Source organism: Hyalella azteca, unplaced genomic scaffold, assembly GCF_000764305.2.
Source record: "Hyalella azteca isolate HAZT.00-mixed unplaced genomic scaffold, Hazt_2.0.2 contig17353, whole genome shotgun sequence".
In the NCBI taxonomy this organism is placed as follows: domain Eukaryota; kingdom Metazoa; phylum Arthropoda; class Malacostraca; order Amphipoda; family Hyalellidae; genus Hyalella; species Hyalella azteca.
In genome coordinates this window covers 1,308-12,086 of record NW_025947140.1, presented here as the reverse complement: position 1 = coordinate 12,086, position 10,779 = coordinate 1,308, and the positions used below count along the sequence as shown (strand labels likewise).

Sequence of the window (10,779 nt, the reverse complement as noted above, 5' to 3'; positions counted from 1 at the left end):
ATTAACTCTTTCAGCTGATCTTACGGACAAATTCGCCTGGTCGTCAACACGAACATAAAAGTATGATTTCGTAAAAGTGTCAACGGCGCTGCCGTAATGCTTGCATTTAAAATAATATTCTGTCTCCGACGAGCTGCAATTTACCCGCTCGTTACCATCACGCCGGTTACATAATAATTGTTAAAATTGTTGAATAATAGTAAAAGAGAGCAATAACTCCATAATTTCAATTGTTTAGGACGTTTTTGTGTCGTTCGCATGTTGTTAGGGAATAGCACAAATTTAAATCAATTTGTGATAATCACGTTTTGAAGAAATAATTGTTCCATTCAAATTTAAACTTATCTGGATTTTAGGCTTTGGCTCCCTAAAGTGTTAATTAATTAATATATTCTACTTACGCTAGTTGAGGGGCGTGATACTGCACAATGCAATTATATGTAAATCGTCTACGGAATACAACCTTGAAAAAATCGACGTGTATGATTTTTTCCTCCCTTTATCGCAGCACACAAAGAGTTACACGCGTAGGAGATACGTGGTATGTGCGTATTTGTTCACTTACTATAGCAATATGCAAGTGACCAAAATAGAGTCTTCTTTATTCATGAGTGCAAATGCAATTGTAAATAGTGGAGTTGAATTGAAATTTACTATTCATGCTTCTTAAACTGAGTTAGTTCCTCTACTTCGAAAATTCAAGCGCCAAAACAGCAGCAGTTCGATATCAGCGGTCGGTTTCAAATTCTCATTCAACTCATTTATGGAAAATTTGACCACAACATAAAATTTCTTTAACGCATTTCTGTAGAAGCATTCACACTCGCCGTGCAAGGCAACCGTAATGCCAGGCACAGTCCAGCCACGATCAAGTCAAAATATATTTAGACCGTGACGTGACTGCAGCGTTGCTAATTATTACAACCGACTATACCAGATCTTAAGAGATATATCAGGTCAAAAATATCCATATCGGACATCATCCCAACATATCGGACTTGTGAGATCTGGTATTAAAATATACCAGTTAGCAACGCTGCCGATGACCGGCATGGCGCTCTATAAGAAAAGAACTGATGTGAGAACGGCCCGTGACCGGACCGAACATGTGAATGCACCTGACAGGGACCGTTATATGAGCCCATACCTGGCACGGGCCCGGCAGTAGGGTGTGAATCAAGCCTTAATAAATTAGTAAATTGAAATCTGTTCATATAGCAGACGAAAGGCTCAGACATGATTAAATAATTGGTTTTAGTAGAAGACGAGAGAATCTAGCCAATTTGGCAAAACCGGAAGTACGTCAGAATCAAGGTATTGTCATAAATTAAATGTTCTTGCTTATAGTCATGAATTGAATACTGTGCTGGCTACGAATGCCAGAGTGCCGGGAGATAAATTCGTTTTCAGGAACATTCTACTGTTCAAAATCGTGAGACCAGCAGCGTAGCTGTATAACCTTATACTATTAAGCCTAATTACGTACTCTTTGATAGTTCGAGCAATTAGGCAGATGCATTATATACCCCAATTGACGAGTTTCTCAGTAAACTGAGTCTCCACCGTGATAAATTAGCACTTGTTATCTTGATTGCATATTTATGTGTAATTAAGCTCATGTCTTTTTAATGGACTGGTAGCGCCTTGATTACATCACAATCTTCAGGAAGTAATTATCATTTTTGATAGCCCTTTTAAATGGGCAATTAATTAATCGAGAAGATAACCGCAAAATTGTCCTCTTCAAAACATATTACCTTGAAAGCAATGCAGGAGGATGAATTTTTTTTTCGAAAAAATCATTCCCCAAGAAAATTAAGTTGTCCTGGAAAAAACAATTTTATTTATGAGAAGAAATGCTCATTAGCATTCATGACTTTCATGAAGCGCTTTTCAATATTCAAAATGATTAGTCATTCACTGAGTCACTGAGTCACTGATTCATTCACTGAGTCGTTCAGCTGCAACGCAATATGGGCGAAACATATCCACTCACAAGTAAATACTGTAAACCACCCTGCTGTAATTTTATTGAAAATACAGGATAAATTAGAAAAATGTCATTAATAGCATAATTTTAGTTCAACAAGAAACTTCTAAAGTTATAGAAAAATATAACTCAGCACTCACTGCAGTGAGTGACAGAGAGCACATTTTCTCGTCGACGAAAACTTCAGGTCACGGACGGACGGACAGACGGACGGACAGACAGACAGACAGACAGACGGACGAATATGGCGAGCACAATAGTGCATTTTTTCATAAATGAGGAAATGCGCTAAAAATGTCAAGTTAGTACGGAAGTTGTGCGTGCGTTGTACGTTTTATCATAATTACGATAATGTTATCATAATTACGTTGTGCGTATTTTCGTATCGTTTTACGCTCGTACGTAAAATTTAAGGTCGCCTCTGTAAATAGTGCAGGCCTTTTGACTTCAAGTAACAACATCGCCTTAAGTAAAATGAGGCACTAATGAGTTTCATGTTAATGAAAGTTAAGAGCTCATTACAGGTAGAAATAATTTGCATCACCCCTGCCGTCACTTTAAAGACAGGATATATTTACTTCGTAGCTGCCATGTTGAGGGAAATTAATAATCGTTGACACTTCGGTGCTGTACATGGACCCGAGCCGATGTACAGTTTGGAATAAATTCAGTGTCTCAGTAAGTGTACACAATCGGTCTATAACTCTTTGTGCAAGCGAAGAATGTCCATAAAGGGAACTAATATACGAATATATTGATAGAAAAAATCTTTCATGTTTATAAAATAATCAACGATCATGACGCAAGCCACCCGTGTTGCAGCAATCTGCATATACATACATCATGATCATGACACAAACTAGGATTCAAACTTTGCTATCAGGGTACATTGATGGCTTTTTACCCGACGTTGAAGAATGTTTGCGTCTCTATGTTTCTTCAATGAACAGCAGACAGGCAAAAATATATATTTAAACCACTGCTCTGCATCGCCAAAAATTCACGGAAATAATGTTTCTGGCAGCATAACGGCCGCTACAACATCAGTATAGGCGAAATATTATTATAACGTTCACGTCGTATGGATCTAACATGTATGCCTGCTACACAATCCAGAAGATGTCACAATCATCATCAAATTTAGACAAACAACTATAAACATTCCGAGTAAAGTTAATTGCATTGAATCAGTACGCAGGAACCGGGAATATTTTTTCATGGTGGTCGGAGATAGGCATGCGCGTGCATGAGTGCTGAGACAGCTTTGATGCTACACTCCGAAATAAAGATCAGATTACACTCGGATGTATCGTTCAGCATGATAGTCCGGCTAATCAGAACAGTTGGAATATTATTTCTTTTATATTTTTGCCATAAATGATAGACTGCAATTAATAAATAAATTAATGTTATTTGAAGAGCTTAAATAAAAACGTTATTTAAAGAGCTTTGGGGGATTGTAACATGATGACATTTAGGAATTCAATTTGCCTGGATATGAAAAGATTTCACTTCAGTTTTGGCATAGCAGCGGTTATTCATGTTGTACGTAGAAGAGAAAGGACCCTTCTTTCCTTTTAACTTCTTCTGTTCAGTAGTTACGACACGAGAATTCGTTAAAATTATGTGTATAAATCAGAGCATGAATATTTAGGAACACATGTGTCCATATTAAGAATTTATTTTTATTACCAGTAGACTTAGCATTTGAATGAACAGTTGAACACTCCCGGATGCCATGAATAAAAACCAATGAAGCCGAAAATAAACTGCCCTGCAAGTGCCATTGATATAAAACTCCTTTGTACAAGTTAAAACATCCATTAACAATTCTATACCAAATACTCACAAAAAGCTTCCATATTAATAGTTAAAAAATTTTAAACATAATCAAGAGTGCAAAGGAACTGCACGATAACGTTCCTGACTAAACGTACTCGGTTCCTCACATAAATTGAAGGCCAATGGACCACATTTTTAAAACTTCTGGCAATGAGAAGCCACAAAAGCTCTTCGCCTTCTCCACTTCGACGTAAATATTTTACGCGATTAATTTGATGAAATTACGATGCCAAACATTATCTAATACGCGTTGGCCAGGATCTCTAAAGAATAAGAAAATCGGTTTCTTAAATCTCTTGATCGCAACAGTCAGAGAAAGGAACGTATTGATGCATTGAATTGTGAGGAAGATAATTAAAGCGATCGGTATTGATACAGCGGATCGCGCAGATAAAGATATAAACATATACGTGAAATGCGAGGATTATGATATGAATTACACTTCGTAGCTTTTTATATATTTTTTGAAAAATATGCTTAATATTTTCAGTTGTTCATAATTACTTTTTTCGATAAGTTTGACGTCTGCATAGGAGATCTGAGCCACCATTAAAAACAGCTTAATTTATCATTAAATGAGCTAAACATGACATAATAAAATAAAATTCTTTAAAAAAGTACTTTACTTTACTTTAAATACTTTACTTTACTTTAAAATACTAAATAGACTTTTTAAAAACCACGTTTTTTTTGTGGACTAAAAAGTAGAAAATAAATTATGGCTCGCCCCAAAAAAACGTGTGTCGAGCAGATTTATGATTAAAGCGAAAAGCACACAACACACTGACTCGATTTTTGTCCGGTTTTGTACCCGATGTCCGGTAATGTTAGCAATTGTAATTAATTTTGTCCGGTAATTGTACGAACCATGTTAATATATATATATATATATTTATACTTTACTCAATTAAGCTAATTTAGGTCTTTAATTGCTAGTTTTTATGATTGTATCTGATAATGTTAGGCGAAAATAGCCTGCATGCCGAATTTCAGATCTCTTGAGCAATCAGAAGTGGGATAATTTTCGTTGTCATTGTTAACAACAAACAAATCCACAAACAAACGCGAAGCTGAGTTAAGAAAAACGTGTTAAAAGTAGATCATACCATGACGATCACTCATGTGTAATTCTTCTGTCAAGTTTTCAGCTCATTCGCAATCTTGCTACAATCTCAATTGATCAATTTTTGCTTTATAGTCATTCATGCACGTCAGTGAATCAATGCTCTGGCATTTAAGCAAAAGGAAAGGTAAAATGAAAATGGCTATCGCCTGCAATTTTCTTCTACGCTGCCAATGAATAAGCTTTGGAAAGCCGGGAGCTTTATTGGCCATTTATCGCACATAAAATATCGCATTTGGGCTATAAAATCAATAAATATGGCTAATTTTCCAAGTTGCGAGGCCAATTTTCCGAACTGACCTCGTAAAACTGGCAGGGATAAGGTCGTCCTAATTTTAGAGCATTCCTTCAACTGAATTATGGTGTCGCACAGTCAATAGACCCAATTAAATTTAACGTTATAATTATAAATTCTTTAATTTACGGTCAAGTTAATATAAATCTTAACGTAACTCCTCAGATTCATTCTACAAGGAAATGAGATAACAATGACATAATTTGTGTGAAAAAGTTCAACTATAAATACCTAATTCTAGGTGTCAATATGGCCTGCCTAACAACTAAAAATATAGTGTAAAGCATAGTGGATTTTAGATTATGAATTATGGTGATATGAATTCTTTTTTAATCAAAATAATCATTATCAATTAATTTTTTCGACCAGGTCATCCATATCTGACGTACATTCCCATGGGGCAACGAAATTGAATCCATTATATAAATCAATGTAGTTACGAGAGTGGGTTTAATCCAAATCACATTTGTGTGGTATGCTGTCACGAGGGCTATAAAGTTACAAACTTTTATTGAATAATTTAACCGTAAATCGGGGTTTATTGACCCTGGCCAGTCGGTCGAGTGTGGTTCGTATAAATGAGCCGCTGTAATAATCACGCCTATCGCATATCGGCTCCCGCGGTGCCTTTTGAGTGCCACAAATCGCTGTGTGAGTTTTAGCGCATTTTCTCATTTGTGAAAAAAATGCATTATTGTGCATTGATCAACTGAAGCGGGCGAGTAATGTGATGCGATAACGGCTTTGCAGTAGCTTTCGATTAGGACTATTGGAAATACGTCGTGTCATATTAATTATCTCTTAAAACGAGAGTCAGTAGCTGTTGGATAGTAAAACGAAACAGTTTAAATGGAAATATATTCATAATTTTCAATAAGCCATTCACACATATAGAAGACATTTTTTCTCGATTTATACCGTATCTTAAGCTACTTATGTATAACTGGTGTATAAGTCACAGAAGACATTGAAAGTTCACACTTAGAGAAGTTAAAACTTGTCATACAAAGACAAAGACCAAAATCAAAACTAAAAAGAAGTTAGAATGACACAAATAATTTTTTCGTGCATTCGTTTCACTTGTGGAACTTTCACAGAACTAATACTTATTTCTCAGTAAAATAGTGCTTGATTGAAGCCCGTTATTTAGGTTATGGTTGTATCACCATTATGGTTGTATGTAATCAATTTCAGTTTGAAAAAATTAAAATTTATACTTTACAGATTTAACATATTTGTTTACGTTCTGTATATTCATAGTCTTGCTTCATGGAATCATCAGCGCAAAAATTTTTAGAAAAATGAAAATTGAACAATGCACAGTGAATTATATTCACAACACAAAACTTCCTTGCAAAGTTTCGGAAATTATAAATTTGGAAATTGTAGTATAACATCTTACATGATTTACCATCAAACATCTAGGTTATTCACCGAGAATCTCTGCCATCTGGAATTAATAAATGCAGTTGGTGATAGAAGCGTGTTCAATCTAATCAGGCAAAGGTATCAAGCTTGGAATATTCATAAAACTTCTGCAGATAAAAATGGTGAGAAACAAATGCTCGAAAATTGCGGTTACAAAAATTATTCCAGCTGAACTCTTTAGGAGCGAGCTGTGATTCACGTCCCTGGGTTGAATCGCAGCAATTTTGTTGCCTGAAAAAAAAAGAAATAAAGTAATAATCTCAATTCGGTTATAATTTTGTTCAGGCGACCTATGTTCTATGATTCTTCTTTTCACTTGAATTTAGATGGACAACTTAACTATAATTCTCTTTTTATGCTTCAATTGACACGAAAAATGATTAAAAATAGATTAGAAAATAGACAAGAAAACTACATAATTCGAAGTTATTATCTCAGGCTGAAATAACTTTCAATAGCGACTCACTTCCGTCCTGTTGTAATTAAATTGTAAGGGGAATGGAAGGAGAAATGAATTCCTATTCCATCAAGAACCGCAAACTAGTTGGAAAACAACAGGCTTTGCTGGCCGACTGCAGAAATTCCCGAGTGACAGACGGCCATCTAGCTGGCCAATAAGATTTTTTTCTTTGATTCAATAACGACGGAGACGTTGCACTTGACCTTGTCAGGCCGTAGTGTTCGTGCTGAGGTTACGTAAAATGGATGCGACTCAATGACCTTAATGTTCGCTCGCTGACATTCCATAATGCGAGGCCGCAGTTGGTTCAATTTAGAGCAGCAAAATTGAGGGCCTACCGCAATTGAAACTTGAGAAATTAAAGGCTGCTATTATTCAATTTTTTTCAAATTTTGTGAATAATTCAAAGCTTATATCTGGAACCGAAAATATTCAAATAATTTGCTACGTCAAATAATAATGTAAAATAAATTTAGTTATGCCAATCATGGAGACAAAATTACGCAAAATAAATTCTCACATATTGGCCAGAAAAACATGACCATATTTCTGACCTTGAGTGATGTATACAGTGATACTGGCAGCTTCTGTGTTTTCTGCGTCGCATGTGTAGTTGCCGGAGTCTGAGGGTCGGGCGTCGGCGATGGTGAGACGCGACATGACGCGAGGCTCCGTTTCCATGTGAACGACCACCCCACCGCGCTCCTGGTCGTAGTTGATCATGCGCGAGTTGTGGTACCAGAAAATGTACTGCGGTGCTACCGTACTCTGTGAGGGCACAAGAGGGTAATGGATGTAGGAAACATGTACTGTGCTACCGTACTCTGTCAGGGAATAAGAGGGTAAAAGAAGAATAATAAATGTACTGCGGTGCCACTGTACTCTGTGAGGGCACAAGAGGGTAAAAGAAGAATAACAGATGTACTGCGGTGCTACTGTAGTTTGCCATGCACGGCACAAGAGAGAAAAGAATGAAGAGAACATGTACTGCGGAGCTACCATACTCTACCGGGGCACAAAGGGGGAAAAAGATGAAGAGAACGTGTACTGCGGTGCTTCAGTAACCTGCTTAGGAACAAGAGGGTGAAAGAAGAAGAAAACATGTACTGCAGGCGCTCCGGTACTCTAGTAGGGCATAATAGGGTAAAAGATGTTCAGAAAATTGAAGGTAAGGCTTCCGTACTTTTGCACGGCAAAAGAGTATTCTGGATACTGAAAAAAATGAACGTCTTTGCTACCTTACTCTGCCGATGCCCATATGGGTTGAGCATTTACAGATCATATTCTGAGATCTCGCCATACTCTGCCAGGACAACTTTATGCATACCAATAACAGCTAGAGAACATGTTTTGATACGTAACACAAGAACGTAATGGCCCCAACATGCATGTACTGCGAAGGTCCTCTACTGTACCCAGGCGCAAAAAAGTACACTGTATCAAAGAAGTACACTGTATCAAAAAAGAACACTGTATCAAAGAAGTACACTGTATCAAAATAGAACACTGTATCAAAGAAGTACTCTGTATCAAAGAAGTACTCTGTATCAAAGAAGTACATTGTATCAAAGAAGTACACGGTATCAAAGAAGTACACTGCATGATCAGTCCCAGAGACCTCGGCCGAGACGACGACTTGCCTACTGGCGGAATATGGAGGCTGAGCACAGCGTGGCCTGGGGCTGCTACGTCCCTACCACTTACTAATGATATCAAGGTTACGTTGAACTATATACGTAGGGTCGAAATGCAAGTATTTTCAATAATTAATCATCAATTTTTCATGTATCAATATACTGATATAAATGTATTTGGAATGCTGAAATAAATTAATTAGTAATGGATCATAGAATAATTCATAAATAGCTACATGTTTGAAAATTTGCGAGTTGAACCAACTGAGTTTGCATCAACAAGGAGTAGCATTAGTAGATCATTTATTCTCTTCAAATATTCAATTGAGTCGCGAAAAATGTAAGCTGCGACAATGTACATATTAAATTATATATTTTCGCTCTGCAATGCACTTAGTGTAGCAAATGGACTACAGAAGTCTGTATATTCTTTATTTCTTGTCATAACTGTTGTTCATTTGCCAGGCTACGGATAAATGAATGCAATAAAAATTACACCATTGAATTTTAAAATGATTGAATATCCATTCGTGCAACAAATTTACAATTCAGAGATGATAGATGTCCACAACACAATTACATGTTTGTATACAAAGAAGTATTGAACGTATTATTTTGTTGATAGTCATTTTTATTACACATTTATGTTCATGCGCGTTGCACTTGATCCTGCATTTGGTTGGCATGTGTTATCTATAATTGATGGTGTCATGATGCGTTATCATGTTGTGAATTATATAACTATGATTTAATGTAGAACTATGCTGCATATTCCCGAGTATTGCCTTTTTCCATAAATGAGAAAATGCGCTAAATTGCCACAAAATGGTAGTGTTTGATAGTATTTGACTTGATATGTGTAAGGAACTATCAATATTATTTGTGCAAAGAATTTATTTGTATAATAATAATATTTAACGCGATCATAAAAGAACGGATCGGTTACCTGCACAACACACACGAGCCCGCGCTGTTGCCCGCACGACCTCGATCAGATGATAAACGAAATTTTAAAGTCACAGCCTGCAATCCAATGTAACTTGAAGTTGAACTGTGAAAACGTAACAACTGCTGCTATATCTTTAACCATAACTGATAGTAGTATCTTCTATTTTACCTTCCTGATACTCACTAACGGTACAATAAGTACCATAGTCGTGACCATAACCATGTCTTTTATTTATACCATGTACAACTTGACACTGCGTCAAGTTGCAGGAACCTGAAAATGCCATATCAAGTTGCAGAGATTGCGAGCTTGGTCAACCCGAGTTTTTGATGATTTATTGTCCTCTAGACCATAAATTGTATATAATTGCAAAGATTTATTCGTCATTAAACTTAATGAACGCAGAATGAGTCTTTGCCAATCAAAGTAATATCAATTGTTATGATAACTATAAGGGAGGTAACTATAGTGCCTTGTTTCAAAATACCCATTTAAAGGAATTGCTGGAATAATTATTTTGAGAAACCGGCAGAAGTGCTGCCGGTTCGGGAGTCATTCTGCGTGATAAAATTAGTAAATAACTCTCATCCTCTTTGGAGAAAAATATCAAATACCTCCATACCTTGTGTGCAAGATTTTGAACAATTCCAGTGTAAAGACTTTTTTGGAAACCATTTGTCATCGAAGGATACTGAAAGTGAACTCGGTGTTCCCATACAACTTGGCTCATTATCAGTTATAAAAATCGATTTAAGCTTGCACGGACATTATATATAGTACGAACGTAGGTTAATAATCTTTAGGCAAATGATGTAGCTGATATAGTATTATTTATCCATAACAGAATGTTCATATTATTCCACCGATAATTACTACTCTGGCCCCTCCTGATTTCTGCTCTCCTATCGAATCATTCAACAATTAACTCTGAATTATGAACAAATACGAAACTTTAATGATCATTTAGGCCAGGGCAACATAAAGACTGTGTACTCGGTCACGAGGAAAACCAGGTTAGGAAGAATATGCGCAAAAAGTTTAACATTACCTGAGAAAAA

At 36.3% G+C, this 10,779-nt stretch overlaps 1 protein-coding gene across 1 annotated transcript; it reads right to left on the bottom strand.

Annotated features, from left to right (window-relative positions):
• Positions 1-6,591: 6,591 nt before the first annotated feature.
• LOC108676174 lies at positions 6,592-8,396 on the bottom strand. The gene is made up of 3 exons (XM_018164223.2): positions 8,382-8,396; positions 7,693-7,906; positions 6,592-6,909 (listed from the first exon to the last, which is right to left on the bottom strand). The coding sequence occupies exons 1-3, from the start codon at positions 8,394-8,396 to the stop codon at positions 6,743-6,745; spliced, it is 396 nt and encodes a 131-aa protein (XP_018019712.1). The 3' UTR covers positions 6,592-6,742.
• Positions 8,397-10,779: the final 2,383 nt, after the last annotated feature.